The sequence below is a fragment of the Phacochoerus africanus genome, chromosome 1 (genome assembly GCF_016906955.1).
Source record: "Phacochoerus africanus isolate WHEZ1 chromosome 1, ROS_Pafr_v1, whole genome shotgun sequence".
Classification (NCBI taxonomy): Eukaryota; Metazoa; Chordata; class Mammalia; order Artiodactyla; family Suidae; genus Phacochoerus; species Phacochoerus africanus.
In genome coordinates, this window is record NC_062544.1 from 160669599 (window position 1) to 160692358 (window position 22760).

At 43.5% G+C, this 22760-nt stretch overlaps 1 protein-coding gene across 2 annotated transcripts in view; it reads right to left on the bottom strand.

Annotated features, from left to right (window-relative positions):
- Nucleotides 1–1030: 1030 nt before the first annotated feature.
- Nucleotides 1031–22760, bottom strand: part of NMNAT3 (nicotinamide nucleotide adenylyltransferase 3) — a 131037-nt gene continuing 109307 nt past the window's right edge. The window contains exons 3-5 of one of the 2 annotated variants that reach the window (XM_047783446.1): nucleotides 15419–15602; nucleotides 9706–9788; nucleotides 1031–2079 (exon numbers count right to left, since the gene is read on the bottom strand). In XM_047783446.1, coding sequence (XP_047639402.1) covers nucleotides 1673–2079; nucleotides 9706–9788; nucleotides 15419–15602 — 674 coding nt within the window. In that variant the 3' untranslated portion in view covers nucleotides 1031–1672. The remainder of the gene's footprint in view (nucleotides 2080–9705; nucleotides 9789–15418; nucleotides 15603–22760) is intronic. The other variant, XM_047783457.1, reaches the window with a different exon arrangement.

Sequence of the window (22760 nt, forward strand, 5' to 3'; positions counted from 1 at the left end):
TTAACCACTGCGCCACGACGGGAACTCCGAGAGTCTGCATTTCTAACCTGCTCTTTGGGGATACAAACACTGAGCCTGGGACCACACTAAGCCAATTTCTCAGCACTTAGGATATGGTAGCAAAGAGAACAAGGAACCCTGCCCTTGGGGACCTTCCAGTAGGGTTGGAAGTGTACTGAACCCTAAGAAGGGTGGAGAGGCTGGAGTCAGAGGCACTCAGAGCCTTAGAAAATCAGCTGGAAGAGAATTTAGAGATGTCCAATCAAATCTACCCATTTTCAAGAGTGGGAAACTGAGGCTCACAGTGGAGAAGGGAGCTGGTCCATGTCACCCAAAAGGGCAAGGTCATTTGACTCCTATTCCTGAGTTATCAGGGTCCTTGGGGAGCTCTTGAGGGCAGAGCCTTGATCTCAGGGTGGAGAATAACCTGTGCCTTCAGAGGCTGCGGGGGTGGAAGTGTGGGGACTCCTACAGAATGGTCCCACTACTTCTCGTGCAGAAAGCCCTGACTTCCTGCTTCACACGTGTCCATCATGACATACCTACAGACACTGGGATATACTGGGGTAGGCACTGGATTCTTCCCACTGCCCCTTGGTGTTTCTGCACCATTAAATTTGCTGCAAGGGTGAACCAGGGTAAAATTCCAGAGAAGTAAATTCTAAATGTGTTCAGTCACGTATGTGGCCAGCAAGTAGAAAGCAGAAAGTCAGAGTTTGGTGGATCAAAACCTCTTCAAACAATGTGCATGCCTTGTGCTCAAAACAAACCCTGAGCACACACCAGGTTCCCGTCTGAACTTTCAGGGCTCACGTGAGCAGAGCCATCGACCCAGAGCTTAGAGAACCGTTTGCTGGGTGTTGAAAAGCAATTGCTTCCTCCACTACTCCTACCTGGGAACTTTTAAATTCATGCCAGTTCAGTTGCAACAGTAGCAAATTTTATGCAGTAGCTAAAAAGAAAAGCAACAGCTGGTACATTGGGCATTAATAATATAACAAAGAAAGAAAAAAGAGAAACTTTTCATTAGTACTTTTTGATGTCCATTTATTATTTATCCCTTTGCCAATATTCAAACAGGCAGGCAGTCATAAAACATTCACAGTGATCCTCTAAAACAGGGAAGGCATCTGTTTTACCTCAGTTCTTTTTTAGAAATCTGGGAATCAGGACCCCTGACATTTATAGAATAGCTGTGTTTAAAAATACATATGTATACTCTACCAAAAATATTGTTTGAGGATCACTACTTAGAAAGATTTTAGTTTAAATTTTATCAATGGCCAGTAGGCAGAGAGACAACTGTTGGGAGATTCAATGTCAATCAGCAAAGTGCTGCTTTCAAATTTTGTGCTCCTCAATGAGTATTATTTTGTTGAAACAAGGCACTGACAAAGCCCACTGTCCGGTAATTAGCATCCATCAAGTCTCTCCAATCAAAACGGGCAAGCTGCACCTGGTTCTGGTTAAAAAAAAAAATGCGCTTTGTGGGCAAGTCTGCTCCCACCTCCAGGACCCTGGTCATGTGCAGGACCACATGCAACCATAACTGCCATTTACCAGCTCCTTCCCAAAGAAGGGATCTCTTCCTGGGCCAGAAGACTCCTCAGAAGCAAAACCATTGTTGAAATGAACCAAATGACAAGCGGAAAAACTTAGGAAAATGAAGACCTCAGGAGGAGCTGGGAAGAGGAGGAGGGGCCGGGCCTCCTCTGCTAGGCTGCCCTTCATTTCTCTCCTGGCCGGTGTTCCTGGTATAGAGGTCGTGCTCCTTGATGTAGGTGATGACGGCATCAGGGAGCAGGTACTTCACACTCTGCCCTTGGCTCAGGGCCCGCCTGATGTACGTGGCACTGATCTCATTTTGCACAGGCTCCCTGGCCAGGTGGATGTTGTCCTGGTGTCTCTGCAGGATGGGCGAGCCCAAGATGTACCCCTTTGGGTCATGCCCTGCCCGGTCCACGCACACCAAGCCGAACTTCTCCACTATCTCCTGGATGTGCGCGTCTTTCCAGAGGTTGGGGGTCTGGAAGGTCTTCAGGATATCTGCCCCGCAGAGGAGCTTCAGCTCGGGCACAGCTGGAAAAACAAGGGTGGACCTCAAAGAAGTTACAGAAGGGTCATGGCCGGGAAAGTTGACATCATATTCTGTTTGAAATTTTCACAGAATGCTTTTCTTGGAATGTACTGGGAACTCAATATCTCTGCGTTCATGATTTAGAAAGAAAAAGCATGTAAATGAATCTGAAGCCACTTCAGGGACATACAGCTATAAGTAATACTTTAATCGGTAAATCTTTAGTTTAATATTGGCCAAGTGCCAAGGAACACAGAACAGACTTTTTTTTTTTTTTTTTTCAGTGTTTTACTATAGGTCTGTCTATGGTTGCTGGACCCAATGGCAGAGTAGTCCAAAGTCTATACCAGGAACCCCATCTTCCAATAGACAGTGAGGCTCTTTAAAGCCCCATGTGCCTTCAGCAAGACACTGCCTTTCCCAAAATCTATTACAGCCCTAACACGTGGCACCTTTATGAGTACAATCACATCATAAAGGTTAATTATAACGATCTTCGGGTAACTCAAGGGCTCTAAGACCCCTTTTCATCTGTTTTCAATAAAACAAAGCTCCAGGACAACTGATCAATGTGGCTAATCCTTTGGCATTTGTTCTACCAGAGAATGATGATTGTGATGATTGAAGAGTCCCTAGCATTTACTGGTTGCTTACTAAGGCACTATGGCTAAGTGCTTTATGTGTGTAATCCCATTTGAGCTTCAGAACAACTTCATGAGGTAGGTGTTATTGTTGTGCCTGTTTTGCGGAGGGGTAAATCAGGGGCAAACTGAGGCACAGAGGGGTGTGTGATTTGCCTGAGGTCACTCCTTAAAGGCAGAGGAATCAGGATCCAAAGTCACGCAGCCAGCCTCCAGCGGGGGCATTTGAAACTGCAGGGCTCTGTTGCCGCCTGCTGGCAAGAACTGTACATGCATCACCCCGCCTGGATCTTCCTGGCACCATTCCTGTTCTTGTCCTCTTTGAATGGACTAATAAGAGAAGGAAAAACCAAGTCCATGCTAGAAGCAACCTCTGGTCCTTCTGGAAGCCAGTTCTAGCTTCAGAGAATTGCAAAGGCTGGGTTTCTAGGGCACAGGCATCTCTCAGTCACCATGAAACCTCAGCTGGGAGGGGCCTTGTGGAGAGCAGCTGCTGGGGAAAACCTGATGTAAAGGATCCGTTTAGTCTCTCTTGTGGAACCTTTGAAGGGATCTACATGTGGACCAGATGGATGCACATACAAAAGAGCACTAGATCAGCGGTGGGCTGGAATGTGAGAGGCTGGAACGGTCATGGGGAGGTCGTAGGTCTGACTTCAGTCAGGCACAGGCTGCTGTGGGGCTGGAGCCGAGATCCTTCCCTCTCTAAGCCTCAGTTTCCCCATCCATGAAGTGAGGGCACTGGACTTGTTTCCTCACTTTAAGCAATAGATATAAAGACAGAAAAACTCTTCAAACATTTTGGCAGAATAATGCTGGTATAATAAAGTGATATTCAGACATTCACTAATGCATGTATTCTCTGTGGTCAAGAACTAGACTCTAAGGCCTGACACTTTACATTCAAATCCTGTTTCTGCCATGTGACAGCTGTGTGACTTCAAGTTTAAAAGGAGGATATTAACAGTACTTATATCATAGGATTATTTTAGAACTGAATGAGCTTATAAACGAAAAGCACTTAGAAGAGTGCTTGGAACAGAATGTGATCTCTGTTAACTACCCACTAGCCAGCCATCCAACTACCTGCTTATCCAGCCATCCAGTCAGGGGCACATCCATTCAACACCCATGGAATATCTCCCAAGTGCCTGGCCTTTTAAAGTCAGTAAAACTGCACTTAAGAATTACTCAATAACAGACTTTTCACTAATGTGGGCTGATCTTCTTGCTCACCACATGTAGGTAGGTGGCTTTGAACTATTCGTCATATGTGAGGTTTTTTGCTGATTTCTTATTTATTTGACCTCTGTAATGGAGCAAGAGACCAGTGTTTGACCTGTCAAGCAATTGGGTAGTTGTTCTGTGGTCTTCCAATGGAGGAGGTTAAATCATGTGCACTGAATTCTAGGGTCTCCTGGGGAACACACCCCCCCCCCCCGTACCCTCAGGTCAGAGATTCTTCTCCCCCAGTGGATTTTTGTGGGGATGATTTCCACATGTCCACTTCGATAATACATACTATTTAATTCATTAAAAATGATAAGGACATATGATTCACTCCCATCCCCCAAGTCAAAGGTATGTCTGTGAGCCTGGGGCAATGGATCACTCCTTCCAAAACACATCAGACCCCAACTCTGGGGAGTCCTGTCATCAGGCCCCCCAGAGGCATTCACATCCCCCTTTCAAATCCATTCAAAAAATCTAAGTCCAAAGTCTGTGAGTCTGAGGGTGTGAATAAAGGCTGCCAATTTGATTTGTCCTAACAGTGATACAGTGACATAAATAGACGTCCGTGGGTGTTCTGGGGGCAGTGTGCTCTGTCTTTGAAGAGCCGCAGACTTTGGAAAGCAGATGAAGCAGAGATTCATACAGAAAGTGGGAGAAGTGCCACCAGGACCTTTCTCTTGGAATGTCCAGTTGCCCTAATATCCAGTTGACATCAAAGAGAATCAATCCTGTGGCCTGTCAGCCCTAGGTTTGAATTAAAGATCTGTGAGCACCTTGGAAGAGTTAAAGTGGATGGGCCTGGTTCCTCAGCTGTATATGGGATAATAAAGCCTCCTTTGAGAGTTATGGAAGCTGAATGATAGAACCCAATGGACATTTCCTGCCTGGTGCAGCATATAAACACAGGCATGGCAGGTCAACACAGGACACCCAAGATGAAGCATCTGAAGGCAACACCCAAACCAACCACACAAGGCCATCTTGGGACAGTGTGAAAGGAAATGGAGTGTCGGCCCTGGTTGTAAGGAAGGAGAATCCTCTAAGGGTTGCTAAGGGGTGCTCAGCCCCATCAGCCAAGGTAGGGAACACCCTCGCAAGAGGCAGAGTTGGTCTATGAAAGGACTGAGACATCCCAAAGTGTGACACCCAAAGAGCCCTGGACAAGGAAACCCACACGCCTCTGGGTGAGTCAAAGGGGGACTGCAAATCACAGGAGTGATGGGCAAAGCAGTGCCCTGGCAGCCAGAAAACACTGAGCTCAGTCCCAGGGTAGAATAGCACACAACAAAATACACACACACGGAAAGGTCCTTTAGAAATATGTCACTGGAGTTCCCGTTGTGGCGCAGTGGTTAACGAATCCGACTAGGAACCATGAGGTTGCGGGTTCGGTCCCTGCCCTTGCTCAGTGGGTTAACGATCCGGTGTTGCCGTGAGCTGTGGTGTAGGTTGCAGATGCGGCTCGGATCCCGTGTTGCTGTGGCTCTGGCGTAGGCCGGTGGCTGCAGCTCCAATTCGACCCCTAGCCTGGGAACCTCCATAGGCCGCAGGAGCGGCCCAAGAAATAGCTAAAAAGACAACAACAAAAAAAGAAATATGTCACTGGCAACATACAAGCAACCTCATCTTAAAAGCTAAACTTGATGGTGAGAAAAATTCCATCTTCTGTTGTTTGTTTGTTTTTGTTTTTCTTTTTTTACAGCACCCACACAATGTGGACGTTCCCAGGCCAGGGATTGAACCTGTGCCACAGCAGTGACCCAGGCCGCTGCATTGGCAATGCCAGAAGAATCCTTAACCGGAGAACTCCTTCACCTCCTTTTCTAAAATTGCCCCAGCTTTTTTTTCTGGTTACAAACATGCTATCTGTGTCAATCATGGAACATATGGAAAACATGTAAGTAAAGCAGAAAATAACAACTATAGTTCTGCTTTCTACAAAAAACTGTCAATATTTTGGTGTATTTCTTTTTTTTTTAGCCAAAATTTAAAATATTCTATTTAAAATATATGTAGTTCATTTTCAGACATAATTATTTTTTTATTTTTAAAAATGTAGTTGACTTACAGTGTTGTGCCAATTTCTGCTGTACAGCAAGGTGACTCAGTCCTACACACACACACACACACACACACACACACACACACACACACACTCCTTTTTGGTGTATTTCTTTTCATCTTTTCTATTTAATATGCAAATATATATGAAAGTATATTTACATATTTTGGAGATTATACTGTATTAGATCCTGAATTTTTTTCACTTACCTCCTAAGTGTTTCTCTATATCATGAAAACTTTGCATGTTGATTCTTCAGCCTATGTATACACTACCACTAACTTACACATTCCCTTATATTTATTTATTTAGGGCTGCACCTGCAGCATATGGAGGTTCCCAGGCCAGGGGTCTAATTGGAGCTACAGCCACTGGCCTACGCCACAGCCACAGCCAGATCAGATCCAAGCTGTGTCTGTGACCTACACCACAGCTCACTGCAATGCCAGATCCTTAAGCCACTGAGCGAGGCCAGGGAACAAACCTGCAACCTCATGGTTCCTGGTCAGATTCATTTCCACTGCACCACAATGGGAACTCCCATTCCCTTATATTTAAACACTGAGGTTGCTTTCATTTTTTGCTATTATAACAATTCCTGTGATAAACATCTTTCTGCCTAAGCCTTTGTCCCAATTTCTAATTATCTCCTTAGCCAGGCACCTAGGAGGGGAGTTTATCAAATCAAGGACACAAGCAGTTTTAAAGCCTCTGATACATTTTCGTGAATTGAAAAGCCCACATTTCATTCGTAACAGTTACTTTGGATGAGAACAAGATGAGTAGGACTTAGGGTTTGACGAGAGAGAAGAAGGATAAGGAACAAGCCCCCCAGTCTCCTCTAATATCCAATGAAGAGTTCACACATATTCATCACTCACTGAGTATTTTATATTTCCATTTCTAAACCATTACCCAAACACAATTTCCCAAATATTTAAATAAACTCATAAGCTACCTATGTCCAGTACATTACTTAATAGGATTAGATTCCAAGTTGTTTTAAAATGCCAAGGGCATAAGAAATAAGATTTGTTTATCACATATGCATACAACTGCCATATGCCCAACATCACGGGGCTGAGGAGAACAGGACAATAGCCCCTGAAAAAGTACATCCCAAAAGGATGTGGGTGAGTTTTGGTGGAGGGAGGGACTGGTGTTGCGGGGAAGGTGGGTTCCAATGGGTGCCTTACAGGATGGACAGGTTTTCAACAGGGGAGCTCTGAAGTGAAGGGGGAGGAGGGACGTCCAGGCAAAGAGACAGGGATTCTGGAAGCTTCTGCAGAGAGGTGAGGCATGGCCTCCCTCCCAGTCACTGGCTGCTGGTCCCCTCCCCTCCCTGAGGCTCCTGACAGCGCGCCCCACACTCACTGCCTGTGTTCCTTACTCAGCTGCCCCTCTGCACAACACATCCCCAACCCCAGAAAACCAACTGATCCTACGAGTCATGGTCCAGGTGGTATGGGCGCCTCCTCCTCCAGGCAGCCCCTCCTCATCCTCGCCTGGGCTCAATGCCCTTCATAGCCTGGCTCCAGCTCAGGGCAGGGGCTGGTCAGGAGGTCTCTGTTCTCAGCCAGGAGTGACTGCTGAGGCAGAGGTGATTCAGGAAGAAGGCAGAGGGCTGAGAATGAATGCTGCCCGCCATGGGCTATGCTTGTGACATGACAGGGAGGGGTGTGGGAATAGGGGTGGCAAGAGGCCCAGACCAGAGGAGTATAAGAAATGCTGAAGCAGCTGGTCATGGAGGAGACTCTGGAACTCCTTTCTTAGATTCCTACCCTAGGACACAGTTTCTCAGACTGGCGGTCAAGCAAATCCCCAGAGCGGCCATCAAACAGTCAGAGTCCCAGGCCCGTTCCCCTTGGAGGTTTAGGGTGTGGCCCAGGAATCAGTGTTTCGGTTTTTTTTTCCCCTTTTTTTTTCGGTCTTTTCTATGGCTGCACTGGTGGCATATGGAGTTTCCCAGGCTAATCGGAGCCATAGCTGCCAGCCTACACCAGAGCCACAGCAACACTGGATCTGAACCACGTCTGTGACCTACACCACAGCTCATGGCAACACCAGATCCTTAACCCACTGAGCGAGGCCAGGGATCAAACCCGCAGCCTCATGATTCCTAGTCGGATTCGTTACCCACTGAGCCGTGATGGGAACTCCAGAATCAGTGTTTTTAACAAGGCTCACAGGGCGTTCTGCTATGAGTGATTCTTTGACCAGCATCTGGGGACTGTTGCAGGAAACCTTTAGGGTATTTTCAAGTCCCTTTAGAATGCTTCCCATGTTGCTGCACATGGCTTTATTTCTAGAGATGATCATACTGAAATCAGACAAATATCATATGAGATCACTGATATATAGGCGCTAATAAAAAAATGATACGAAAGAACTTATTCACAAAACAGAAACAGACTCAAAGATTTAGAAACCAAACTTGTGGTTAACAAAGGGCAAATGGGCAGAGGGATACATCAGTAGGAGGTTGGGAGTAGCATATTCACATTATGATATACAAAATCAGTAAGTATCAAGGACCTCCTGCAGAGGACAGGGAAATGTACCCACTACTCCGTGATGGCCTATATGGGGAAAGAATCTGAAAAAGAATGGAGATACATATATAGATATATGTATATGTGTGTATATAAATGATTCACTTTGCTGTATACCTGAAGTGAACACAACATTGTAACTTATGTATATTATATATATATAAACAGAAGAAATTAGCATTAAAATAAAAATTTTAAAAAAGAACATTTCCCAGTCTGTGTTCTGGGGAGGACCTATTCCAAGAAATACTAATATGCATTAAAAAGACCCCCATGATTAAAAAGTGATAGAATGGCTGCAAGCTACTGCCCTTTCTCACAGAGTCACAAAGCACAAGAACACAGTAAAGACTCTGAAAAGTGCCGCAATAAAGATACCACCTCGTTTGCTTAAACATGATATTCCAGGGCCCTTCCGATCTGAAAATAATGTCCCACCAGCCTAAAGCTGGGAGAGCTGCAATAGCAAACATCTCAGATGAGCCTGCTGCAATTTTGGCCTCATGGGGCCAGTGATTTCCTGCTTGTGGCACATCCTCCTCTCCTCATCCCCAGACACCCCTGTTTATATGCATGAGAGGGCTTTGCATTTGACCCTGGATATGAGGGCTGCCATTCAGAAGGAAGGTACTCTGAAATCACAGCTCACGGGGTTCCATTAAACACCAGGAGCTGACAACAGGCCAGAAACCAAGGGAAATAAAGTAAAAGGATAATCCAAATCGACTTTAAATCGCTTACAAAGTAGGTTTCCTCTTCTGAGTAAAACTTTGAGTTACACTTCTATGAAGTATTAGCCTCTCAGTTTAAGGGTTATAATGGCACGTTTTGTATTTAAAAAGGCTAAGGCTTTCAAAAGCAGCCCAGCAGCTCCCAGTTTATCCCTGTGTAGCCTTGACTGTGATCCGGGTCACAAGCACAAATCACAAGGTAGGTAAACTCCTTTGGGGCAGAAAAATCCCAAATCAGCATAACAACTTAAAAGGGATGGTGGCAGGTACTTAATTTGACCTTTCAACCGTGTTAGGGTCACTCCCAAAACTCTTATCTGTGCCGGTGGGGGGAGGGGGTGACTCCCATCGGTTCTCACCTGAACCCCTGACATCTCCCCCTCCCACAGAGGAGAGGGTCAGTACCCACCTGCAGGGGCTGGAGTGACAGCCTTGACTTGGTCGGGGCCTTCTGTCCGGGGCAGAGCTCTGAGCAGTTCGCCGTGGTGATGCCTGTGTTGTAAACACACGGGCTCAGGAGGCGTCCACGTGGCCTTTAGTCCCCCAAAGCCACCGGTGTGGGAGGGCGTCCTCCTATTTTAAGTCTCAGCCTACTTTTGTCCATTTTAGGTAACTCAGTCCATGAGTATTTATTGAGGACCTACTATGTGCTAGGCCCTGTGCCAGGTTCTAGGACTGAAAGCAAATGGGTTGGGGTGCTCACAGAGCACCCATCCAAGATAGCTCACTGCCTTCTTGTGAGCCCCGGCAGGAAGGAGGAAATCGGCAGATATTACTTGTTAGTATCTTCTTTCCATGGCTCACTTTTTACAAAAAGTTGAATAGGGATTAAGGACCTGGGCTGTTAGAATCAGACAGACCTGAGTTCAAAATACAAATCCGAGTGCTGGCACAGGGCATGGCGCATAGCTGCCTCTCAAACAGAATGCTTGTTTGGATCATAAGCTAGTACTTTATTTTATTTTTTTTTACTTTTTAGGGCCTCACCTGCTCTAAAAAGTTCCTAGGCCAGGGGTCGAATCAGAGCTGCAGGTGCTGGCCTACGTCACAGCCACAGCAATGCCAGATCTGAGCCTCATCTGGTACCTATACCAGAGTTCACGGCAACACCGGATCTTTAACCTACTGAGCGAGGCCAGGGATGGAACCCACATCCTCATGGATCCTAGTCAGGTTTGTTAACCACTGAGCCACGAAGGGATCTCCATAAGCTAGTACTTTAGAACTTGACAGGGTGATGCCGAGAGCCTGGCTTGAATCCCAGCTCCCCCACCGGCCAGCTATGGGACCCTAGGTGGGTGGTTTCTGGTCTCAACACCTGCAAAATGAGGAATGATGACAATGCCTGCCTCCCATCGGTGGTTATGAAGATGGAAGGAGTTACACGTGCCAAGGCCATAGAGCAGTATGCAGTGCAGAGCAAATCTCATTACATTGTTAGCAGTTCAAATATGATTAGACTTACACCCATTTGGCAGGCCTGGCTCTTTTAGCAATCTATCTTCTGCAAATCGAGAGATAGCTATGCCTTCTTCTTTTTAATCAAGCACTGGTAATCACTACGTCTTGTATCAATTTGATCTTCCATCTTCCACCTACTGTATTATGCATTGACTAGGGCTGTATTTAACAGGGAGAAGTGCCTGGTGGGAGAAGCATGCATTTGTAGCCAGAGTGTCCGGGTTCAAGTTTAGGCTCTTCTGCTTATATGATCTCGGGCGAGTCATGAACACTCTCACAGCCTCATGGACCTCTGTTAATTGGTCAGGAAAGTTAATGTCAACCTTGTCCACACTAAGTATCACAAGATCATGAAGGGGCAAGAGTTTTTCCCTGGCTGGGGAAGTGGCTGACACCAGTTATTAGGGGAGAAGGTGCAGGATAATCAGAGGTTAAGTTCTAGAATGACTCCATTTGGGTTGGAATACTGGTTCCAACTAGTAGCTGTGGAATCTTGGTGGGTTCCTTAAGCAATGTGCCTCCACTTTCCTCATCTGTAGAATGTGAAGTAGTGACAGCACCCAGCCTGGAGAGCAGGTGTGAGGATGAATTGAAGAGCTTAGCACAGCCCGTGCACAGAAAGTGCCCAATCAACGTTAGTGCTAATTATCATCATTGCTCTGTCTGTCTTCCCCACCAGGTTGTGAAGAGGGAGCTCATTTAACTCATAGTTTCCATACCTAGGGAACTGCTTACCTAGAGTCAGCTGGATTCTGGAATGATGGACCAGGGTGGATAAATAAATACATTTCATACAGGTCCAAAGTCCTTCCTGACAATCCGAGAGACTCACCTGAGTCTTAGGGCCTCGCTGGACTCATGCGTGTTTCCTTCAATGCCTTAATCCTTTGGTTTCCTCTGAGAATTTCACTCCCAGGTTAGTCTGGAATCTTGCATCAGACTAAAGTAGGTTTGAGTCTCTCCTCCACTTTCTACCTATAGGGCTTTGCGTATCTGCTGACCCTTTCAGAGCCTCCACTTTCTCATCCGTGAGGAGCCAAACTCACCTCCTACTTCTCAGAGTTGCTGAGCTGACTAGACATGATACACCTGGCACACAGAGTAGGTGAGAAATAAAAGGTGGTATTACTACTTTAACTTTACTCACCTTGAAGCTCCTAGTTCAAGTTGACCCTACTTGAAGTATTAGCTGGAGCTCTGAACTCTGGTGTACAAATGATTACTTTCAGTGCCAAATGCACCTTCCTCACAGACCTCTGCTCTGCCTTTGTGGGGCAGGGGGCTACTGTTTCCTCTTGTTGCCTGTCTGAGTGGTACCCTGGTGAGCCTAGCCTTGGACCTGATGAATGACCCTGGCAGCATATTCTGTTCCCTCAGCAGCCCCTGGTCTCCAGAGATGCCCAATGAGAGGATCACTGTGGCAGGAGCAGAGTCAGCCACCCTATGTTCCTGCCTGTAGATCACTGGTTTTGAAGATGGCCGTGAGCCTGGCTTCAGAGTCTACCACTTGCTTATTTGTTGTATGATTGGTTAACTTAGCCCCTCTGAGCCTCAAGGTTCCTCAGCTGTCAAAAGAGGACAATATAAGATCATTTTGCCAAGGGGCACACGAAATGCTGCTGCTGGACCACATCAAGTGGCACCGTGACCAAGACTCTCCCCCATAACATGGGGCAAGGACAGGTGCAATAAGCAATCAAATGCCCTAAAAGCATAGACAATGACCCAGATTTTTAAACATTAGAGCACAAATAAGCAACCTGATAAGGAGAAAAAGAATACTCAATAAACCCTGCAGTGAATTGACTTCATAGTGACATATGTCACTGTCACCATGATGTAGAGTCACTGCTGATGCCACCAAGAGGAGCAAAGGGGGGGATGGGTTGCTGCCATGCTTCTAGAATCACCTAACTTTACAATTTTAACCAGATTTTCAGTCTTAAAAAATGCTTTTGGTAATTTTAGGAAAACACTAGTAATCAAACTAATTTTCTAGTGAGCCCACTCCAAATATTGGAAAAAACGTAAATCAGCTACCTGAGAAAACAGTGTTGATTATTTATATCAGAGGCTTCTCAACCTTGGCTGCACAAGATATCATTTGGGGACCTTTAAAAATACCCACACCTGGACCTTACCTCAGAAAAATCATAATCTTGAGGGAGGGGAGGTTGAATTTGTTTGTTTTATTTTCCTTTTTAGAGCTGCACCTGCAGCATAAGCTCCCTTTCCAGGCTAGGGTCAAATCGGAGCTGCAGCTGCTGGCCTATGTCACAGGCACAGCAACGCACAATGCTTCTGTGATCTACACCAACAGCTCACGGCAATGCCAGATCATTAACCCACTGAGAGGAGCCAGGGATCAAATCCGCCTCCTCATGGTTCCTGGTCAGATTTGTTTCCACTGCGCCACGACGGGAACTCCGAGGTTGAATATTTTTAAAAAGCTTCCCAGGTGATTCCTATAGCCAGGATTGAGACCACCAGTTTGAATCAATCCCAATACTAATCATAAGCATTATTTATACACTTGGTGACTGAGGCTGTGGGCCTCAACCTTGGCCATGTCTTAGAATCACCAGGGAGCTCTTAAAAACCCTGATGTCCCGTCCTGGACCAATGACATCTCAGCCTCTGGGGTAAGACTCAGGCTTCAGTACTTTTGAAAGCTCCCTGGGTGATTCAGTGTGCAGCCAGGCCTGAGAAGTACTTCACCCAAGGATACAGTTTAAAAAAAAAAAAAGAAAGAAAGAAAAGGAAAGTGTCCTATAAAATTTTAGGTTTGAATTCTGCAGCAGAATATTAACTACGGGGTATGGTGGTCAAATCCTATTGATCCGTGAATGGCTTATCTGTCATGAGGAGAAATTATGGGCCAGAGTTAAGGATGCAGGGAAGGTAGCTAACATTATTAAGCACCTACCATAAACCAGGTGTTTTCCTACATCATCTCATCTAATTCACACAGTATCCCAGTGAAGTACGTGGTGCCATCCCCAGTGAGGAAGTGAGGCTCAGAGAGGCTAACTCATGTCAAGTCACTTTGCTAGTAAATTTGGCTCCAAGATCTGGGCCTTAGGCCACGTTACCTCACACAGGCTGGAGGAGAAGGTGTCTGTCTCCTTCTGACCACATATTAGAACTAAATGATTTGCTGGATATTTGTTTCTATTCCCCTCTGTAAACCTAGACAAATGAGAGCTGACTATACTGCTTATTCTAAAAGGATGGTCTAGGTTTAAGTTTATTCCTTATGTTAAAAAGAGAGCAAGAGCATTATCCTAACAACTATTTCACATTTGCTCTTCTTTAATTTGGCAACAGATTTTGAAGTAGCATGGTAGCTGCTGAATGCTTCTGGATGGTTCTTTCCCCAGTAAAGGGTAAGTAATAAGAACCAGGATATGAAAAAGTAAGCCTTTTTACTTTTTAGTAAAGGTAAACATTTTTCTCCCAAGGTACTTTACAGATTAGTTAAAAAAAAAAAAAAAGACAAAAAAACAGGGAGTTCCCATTATGGCACAGTGGAAATGAATCTGACTAGGATCCATGAGAGGATTAGGGTTCGATCCCTGACCTCGCTCAGTGGGTTAAGGATCCGGCGTTGCCATGAGCTGTGGTATAGGTCACAGATGCGGCTTGGATCCTGTGTTGCTGTGGTTGTGGTGTAGGCCGGCAGCTGTAGCTTCGATTTGACCCTAGCCTGGGAACTTCCATATACCGCAGGTGCGGCCATAAAAAAAAAAAAAAAAAAAAGGTTAAAAATAAAAACCAAAACACATCATGAACATGCCTGCCAACTATTCAACTTTGTCCCTCGTGTCTCCTTTCTCTGACAATCTTAGTGCTCTCATATAGGTAACAGACATAGCCCACAACGTGTGATTCCTTCCAGCAGAGCTGGATATCATCAGTGAGAGGCAGGCCCACCTCACAATCCCCTCTGACAGCCAGGACAGGCAGGACTTCCTGCTTCTCTGGAAACCTCCCAGGAAAGTTTCCCAGACACGTTAGTGACCCATTGTCCTGATGTACAGAGCTTGCCAGGGCTTTTGAGTACTTACGTTACTGATGCTGAACACAAACAGTGATTACAAAATAAAACAAATATCCTGTGTAACTATTTCTAGATTCACAATTTAAGTCTAGATGTACAGAACCTAGGATTGTACAATTAGAAAAGACGGTCTCTTATGCTGATGCAATTTTCAACCTAGTCAGTGATGACAATAATAAAAGGTCTCACTTACTGAATATGATTATGTGGTTCTGGGTCAGAAAAGTGATCTACATTTCCATAATCCTCATTAGGTTGTATTGTCCCAGAGAAATGTGTCCCAGAGAAGTTGTCATGTGCCTGTCATCACACAGCAATTGAGTGGTGGCCCTGGAGCCTGGATGCTCAGTCCTCTGAAACAAGACCAGGCATTTCCACAAAGTGTATCCTGAAGGACGGTGGTTTGTGATTTTTCCTCTCAGGACCTCTCTGAGAATGTGAATCTGTTGGTCTCTCTCCCTTAAGGAAAAACACTTTTCAGATTTGCCTAAGAAAGCCTGGCAGAAGCCCCATTCAACATTCCATCCCTGTGTTTATTCCGCGAGCTCTGCAGATAGGACTTTGGCTCCTGCTCATCCCATGAGCACCTGCCCACCGTTACCTCAGCACCTTGACCGTCTCCATCCACTGTGCCTGCTCACTCTCCCAGGGGTCCACCCGGATCCAGTCAGATGTCTGCAGGGCCAGCTGGGCCATGGCCACCCGGTGCCGGGCAGCCACGAGGTCTTTCTTCCCGTAGTTGTCATTGACAGGAGAGATGATACCCCCGACCACTTGGTACCTGCCTAGGTGGGGAGAGCACAGATGTTGCTGGCACTGGAATTCAGGCAGGCACTCAAAATCTTGGGACATCGTCCTGAGTGGGAGCAGACTCTGGCACTTTCTGCTGGGTGGGCCAGCTCCCTTATGCCAAGTAAAAGTGCTACCTCAGGAACTATGTGCATCTCCTTCAGTATCTTCCACAGCCAGAGTAGCTGAGAAGAGGCTGTGAATGGGGGAGCTCAGGCAAGGCTCCCAGAGAGCAATGTAGATGGCTAGGGTCAGAATATTTTGGAGGAACATGAGGACTCCCCCAATGCAGGATCCTCGGGGCACTGCCGTCCTCTAATCATGTATGGGACAATAGTTACACACAGTGCCTCAGTGCAAATAGGGGATTTTGTGGATCAAAGATGAAGGATGGGATTCAGCCTGGACCAGGTGGGTGGGTGATGGGATGAAGACTGACTGCATGGGCCACTACTGGCTTTGGAGGACTGGGCTGCTAAGGGGATGGGAAGGCCTACTTTGGAAAAGACATGGGCAAGATGTGGGCTGTCTGATGGGTGACACTGCCTGGCTCTGAGAATGGAGAAGGAGCAGGTTAGGTTTAGTGCTCCAGTGAACTGCAGAAGCTACAGAGGATCAACCATCACGGAAAGAGTATGAATGGGATTCAGGGAGATTTGGGGTGGGGTTTGGGTGAAAGCTCTGGTTCCCTCCCTCACTAGCATGCCTTAGGCAAATAACCAAGCTATTTGAAAAAATAAAATGCTTAGCTATTTGAACTTCAGTTTTCCTATCTGTAAAATGAGATAATACTTGCTTGGCAGGACCTTGTGGTAAGGATGAAATTAGGTAATGTTTATGTGGAGATATAATATTTTGATTCAGTATGATAAAAACTGTATGATAAAACATGCACGGGAGTTCCCGTCGTGGCGCAGTGGTTAACGAATCCGACTAGGAACCATGAGGTTGCGGGTTCGGTCCCTGCCCTTGCTCAGTGGGTTAACCATCCGGCGTTGCCGTGAGCTGTGGTGTGGGTTGCAGACGCGGCTCGGATCCCGCGTTGCTGTGGCTCTGGCGTAGGCCGGTGGCTACAGCTCCGATTCGACCCCTAGCCTGGGAACCTCCATATGCCGCGGAAGCGACCCAAAGAAATAGCAAAAAAGACAAAAAAAAATGCACGAAAAGGGGCATGAAACACGTGTTTTGATGAAAAGTTATAAAATATATCCTGTTTTAACCATTACCTATGTTAAGATACAGAAGTTCCCTATCACAACCCTACACTCCAATGGAAGCTAATCACTATTCTTACTTTTATCATATTAATTCTCTTGCTTTCCTTTATAGCTTTTACCATGTATTTATGCACCCCTAAAAACAGACATTCATTTTGCCTGCTTCTGAAATTTTATAAATGGAATCATACTGAACATATTCTTTCATTAGCCTTTTTTACCTTGTTCATAAAATTCATGCTGTCAAACCAGTTTTATTGTAGCATAATATTGTATTGCATGATTATATACCAAAAATTGTTCTATATTACTGTTGATGGACTTGGTCTGATTTTGGCTTTAGGTGATGACAAACAATGCTGCTATGAAAATCCCGGTACAAGTCCTCCTGGGTGCACATGCATATATTTCTTAGGATATGTACCCAAGAGTGGAATGGCTGGGCCATTGGGTAGATGTGTTAGCAGTTTACTAGATAATGCCAAACAAATTTTCTAAAGTGGTGGTAGCCATTTACCCTCCAACCAGTAGTGCATGAGAATTTCATTGGCGCTACACCACCAAGAAAATAATCAGGGAGGGATTTTCCCAACTGATATATGTGTAGTTACCTTTCATTGTGGTTTTAATGTTCTTACCAATGAGCCTGAGCATTTATTCATATATGTCATTAAATGTTCAAGCTTAAGTTTTCTGTGAAGTGCCTGTTCAAATCTCTTGCCCATATTTTGGGTTGTCCTTTTTATCATTGATTTGTAGAGTTCTTCATATATTCCAAACATTAGCCTTATGTTGGTTGGTTCTGTGTGTTATAAATACCTTCTCTCACCTGATGGCTTCTCTTATTGTTCTTTTAATGGAATCCTTTGAAAACAAACATTCTTAATTTTTATGTAGTTGGGTTGTTAGCTTTTTCCTTTATGGCTAGTGCATTTTGAGTTTCAAAGATATTTTCCTACATTATCTCATAACGGCTTTATAAAAGTTTTCTTTTCCACGCATGATGCGAGTCCTATGAAATTCTTTTCCATTTGGATAGTCAATTATTCCAGCATCGTTTACCAAAAAGACCTCCTCTGCCCTGCTGCTGTGCACTGTCACACCTAGTGCCCATCTGTGCAGGGCCCTGTTCCTCCACTCTCGGTTCTGTGGCTCTATTTGCTGTCCTTGTACAACATCACACCACCTTGCTTCACAGAGCTGTAGCACAGATTTTGATGTCTTATTAAGTAAATCTCCCCACACTGTTCTTCTTTAAGAATGTCTTGGCAGGGAGTTCCAGTCCAGGTGCAGCAGAAACAAATCCAACGAGGATCCATGAGGATGCGGGTTCAATCCCTGGCCTTGCTCAGTGGGTCAGGGATCCCGCATTGCTGTAGCTGTGGTGTAGGCCGGCAGCTGTAGTTCCAATTCAACCCCTAGCCTGGGAACTTTGATATGCTGTGAGTGCGGCCCCAAAAAAGCAAAAAAAAAAAAAAAAGAATGTCTCAGCGAATTCTTGACCTTTTACATTTTCCATATAAATTTGAGAAAGCAGTTGTCAAGTTCCACAAAGATGAAACAGCCCCCAAGAAACCTGCTGAAATTTTTATAGGAACTGAATCAAATCTAGATTTCAATTTAGGGAGAAATGACATCTTTACAATTAAGTCTTCCAATCCACGAGCATGATATAGCTTTCCATTTATTTCAGTCTTTCTAAATATTTCTAAATAAAGTTTTACAATTATTTTTGTAGAGAACTGAACACATCTTTTGTAAAATTTATTCCTAGAGTCTTGATTTTGGGATGCCACTGTAAACAGCATTTTAAAAAAATACTTTTTTCCTGTTGATGATACGTAGAAATATAAATGATTTTGAGATCTTTAATATGTATATACCAAACCTACTAAACTCTCTCATTAATTCTAATAGTTTGTTTGCAGTCTTCTGAACCTTCTGTGTTCAAAATAATACCATTTGAAAATACTGACAATGTTGCTGCTTCACTTCCAACCCTTTTACACTTTACTTTTCATATTGCATTATTTAAGACCTCTAGCATAATGCTGAATAGAGACAGTGTTAGCAGGCATCCTTGTGTTATTTCCACTATCAGAGGAAAAACTTTCTAGTTTCATTATCACATATGTTTGTGGCAGGTTTTCTGTAGATATCCTTTTTCAGCTGTGGCAGAGACCATGCCATGTGTTCCTTAAGACCCATTTTTATTTTTCCTCTTTCTGGGCACCTAGGAAGCTAATACTTCTGTTCCTCCTGAAATTGGGTTAGGTTTATGTGATCTGACTGAGTTATAGTTAATGGGATATGAGTGGAAGTGACATATGCCCCATCTAGACCTGGCCATAAAAATTCATTGCAGGACCCTCCAGCTCTTCATTGTGAGTCTCAAAGCTACAATTAACATAGCAAAGCCTAAGGGGCCTGCTAAGATTCCTGAGACACAGCATGGAAGGGAACTGCCCTGGAGATCTTCTGAAACTACATGGGATTTATCTGATGAGAGAGAAACTTTAGTTAATGGTTAAGCTCCTCCAGTTGGGGGTTTTGTTACTGCAGCCTTAGCCTGGTCTATCCTGACATATGTTATTTTAAAAGAGATGTTTAGGAGTTCCCGTCATGGCGCAGTGGTTAACGAATCCGACTAGGAACCATGAGGTTGCGGGTTCGGTCCCTGCCCTTGCTCAGTGGGTTAAGGATCTGGCGTTGCCGTGAGCTGTGGTGTAGGTTGCAGATGCAGCTCGGATCCTGCGTTGCTGTGGCTCTGGCGTAGGCCGGTGGCTACAGCTCCGATTCGACCCCTAGCCTGGGAATCTCCATATGCTGTGGGAGCGGCCCAAGAAATAGCAAAAAGACAAAAAAAAAAAAAAAAAGAAAAAAGAAAAAAGAAAAAAGAAATCAAATTAGAAGAGATGTTTAATATCAAAGATATATAAAGAATGCATACAACTCAACAATAAAAAAACAACTCAGTTTAAAAATGGACAGAGGAGCTGAATAGATATTTTCCCAAAGAAGGCATACAGCTGAGCAACAGGCACATGAAAAGATGCTCTCTACATCAGTAAATATCAGGGAAATGCAAATCAAAACCACAATGAGAGACCACCTCATATCTGTCAGAATGGCTATAATAAAAAAGAAGAGAGATAACAAGTGGTGGCAAGAATATGGAAAAAAGGCAACCATCTTACACTGCTGGTGGGGATGTAAATTGATGCAGCCACTGTGGAAGACAGTACGGTAATTTCTCAAAAAATTAAGAACAGAACTACCATATGATCCACCTATCCTACTTCTGGATATTTATCCAAAGAATATAAAAACACGAATCTTAAAAGATATATACATATACACCTTTGTGTTCATTGCAGAATTAGTTACAATAGCCAGGACATGGAAGCAACCTAAGCACCCATCAGCAGATGAATGGATAAAGAAGTTGTGGTACACACACACACCCACCCACACACACACACACAATGGAATAATACATAGCCGTAAAAAAGATGAAATCTTGCTGTTTGTGACAACATGGATGGACCTTAAAGGTACTATGCTAGATGAAATTAGTCAGATGAAGAAAGACAAACACTGTATGATTCCACTCATGTGTGGAATATAAAAAATTAATAAACTAAAAAAAACTCCAAATAAGGGAAGAAACCAAACCAAACAAAAATAAGCACGTATATACAGAGAACAGAGTAGTGGTTGCCGGAGGAAGGGGTGGGAAGGCAAAATGGGTAAAAGGCCTTAAAGGTCTGGCCACAGACAGAAACTAAATCTTTGGTGATGAGCATGTTGTAGGGTATCCAGAAGTAGAAATAAAGTAGAAATATAATATTGTACACATGAAACTTACATAATGTTATAGTGTTATCTTAATAGAATAAAAAGAGACATTCTAAGCTATTCCTAGTTTAAGAGATTTCATTATAAATGAATTTTTTGCAACTCCTGACAGTGTGATTTTTCTCCTTTAGTCAGTTCATATAGCACATTGCATTGATTAACTTTTTAATCTTTAACACTGCATTCCTGAGATAAACTCAGTTTGATCGAGATATATTATCTTTTTAATGTGTTGATGGATTCATTTTGCTATTTTTTTTTTTTTTAGGAAGAAAGAGAAGTCTTTAATTTTTGTTTCTCTTAATGTCCTAATCAGGTTTGATATCAAGGTCATGCTAGCCTCATAAAAAGTATTGGGAGGTCCCTCTTTTTCTCTCCTCTAATAGGCTTGTGTAGGATTGAAATAACATTTTTTCTTCCTTAAGTGTTTGGTAGATCCCACCAGTGAAGTCTTAGGAGATTGGAGTTTAATTTGTCTGAATTTTTTTTTGACTACTGATTTAATTTCTTTAATGATTATAAAATGATTCGTATTTTATTTCTTCATTGTAATTTTTGGCAACTTACATTTTTCTAGGATTCTGTCCATTATTCTAAATTTTGAAATGTATTGGCATAAGGTTGTTCCCAATATTTTCTTATCTGTTTAGTGTTGACACCATCTGTAGTGATGTTCTTTTCATTCATAATGTTGGTTGTGTTTCCATTCTTTTTCCTCGCTCAATCTTGCTAGAGGTTCGTAATCTATTAGTCTTGTCAAAGAACCAACTTTTGGCTTTATTGATCTCTACCAAATGTTTGTTTTCTGTTTCTTCAGTTTCTGTTCTTATTTTTATTAATCCTGTCCTCCTACTTTCTTGGTGCTATTTTGCTGTTCTTTTTCAGTGTTTGGTGATGAATGCTCAACTAACTAATCTGCTGTTTGTCTCATTTCCTAATATTCACAGTTCTGGCTATAAAATTTCCCTCTTAGCATGACTTTATTTGCATCCTTAAGTTTTGATATGTAGTGTTGTCATGATCATTCAGTTCAAAATACTTTCTAATGTTTGTTGTTATGCCTTTTCCGACCCATGAGTTACTTACAAGTATTTTTCCTAATTACAAAATATACTGAGTTTTTTTTTTTTTTTTCTTTTTAGGGCCTAGGCTAGGAATTGAACCTGCATCCTCATGGATACTAGTCTGATTCTTAACCTGCTGAGCCATGACAGAAACTCCCATACTGAGGTTTTTGGTAATCCTCTGGTTACTGATTTCTAGCTTAGTGGCACTGTAGTCAGAGAACATACTCTATATTGATTTCAATTGCTTGAAATGTGTGGATACCTCTTTATATCCCAGGACATGATCAGTTTTGGTAAATGTTCTATGTGTGCTTTAAAAAAAAAGTGTGTTCTATGATTGGTGGGTGCAATGTTCTGTCCATTTACTCATTGTTGCTAGTTGTTTTGTTTAAATCTATGTTCTGATTTTTTTTTGTCTTCCTGGTCTATCAGTTACTGAGAGAAGCATGTTAAAATCTCTCATTATGATTGTGAATTTTCCTATTTTTTTCTTTTAGTTCCTTCACTTTTTGTTTCACATATCTTAAGGATATGTTACTTATATGATTGATCCTTACATATCTGCACATCAAGCCTCTTTCTCTCTAGTAATAATTTTTACTTAAAGTCTATATGCCAGATAGTAATACAGCCTCAACAGTTTTATTCTGATCAGTATATGTAGGTCACATTTTTTTTCACCCTTTTACTTCAAACTTTCTATCTCGCTTTAGGTAAGTCTTTGGTAAACAGCCTGTGGCTGGATTAAAAAAAATTTTTTTGTCAAGTTTGACAATTATTGATTGTTATTGGAACGTTCAGATCACTCACATTTAATGTGAATGCTAAGGGCTTTAAGTTTTTTGTTTTTGTTTTTTTTGTTTTTGTTTTTCTTTTTTGGCCGCCCAGTGGCATATGGAGTTCCTGGGCTAGGGATCAGATATGAGCCACAGTTGCAACCTTTGCTGCAGCTGCCCCAACACTGGATCCTTTAACCCACTGTGCTGGGCTGGGGATAGAACCTGTGTCCTAG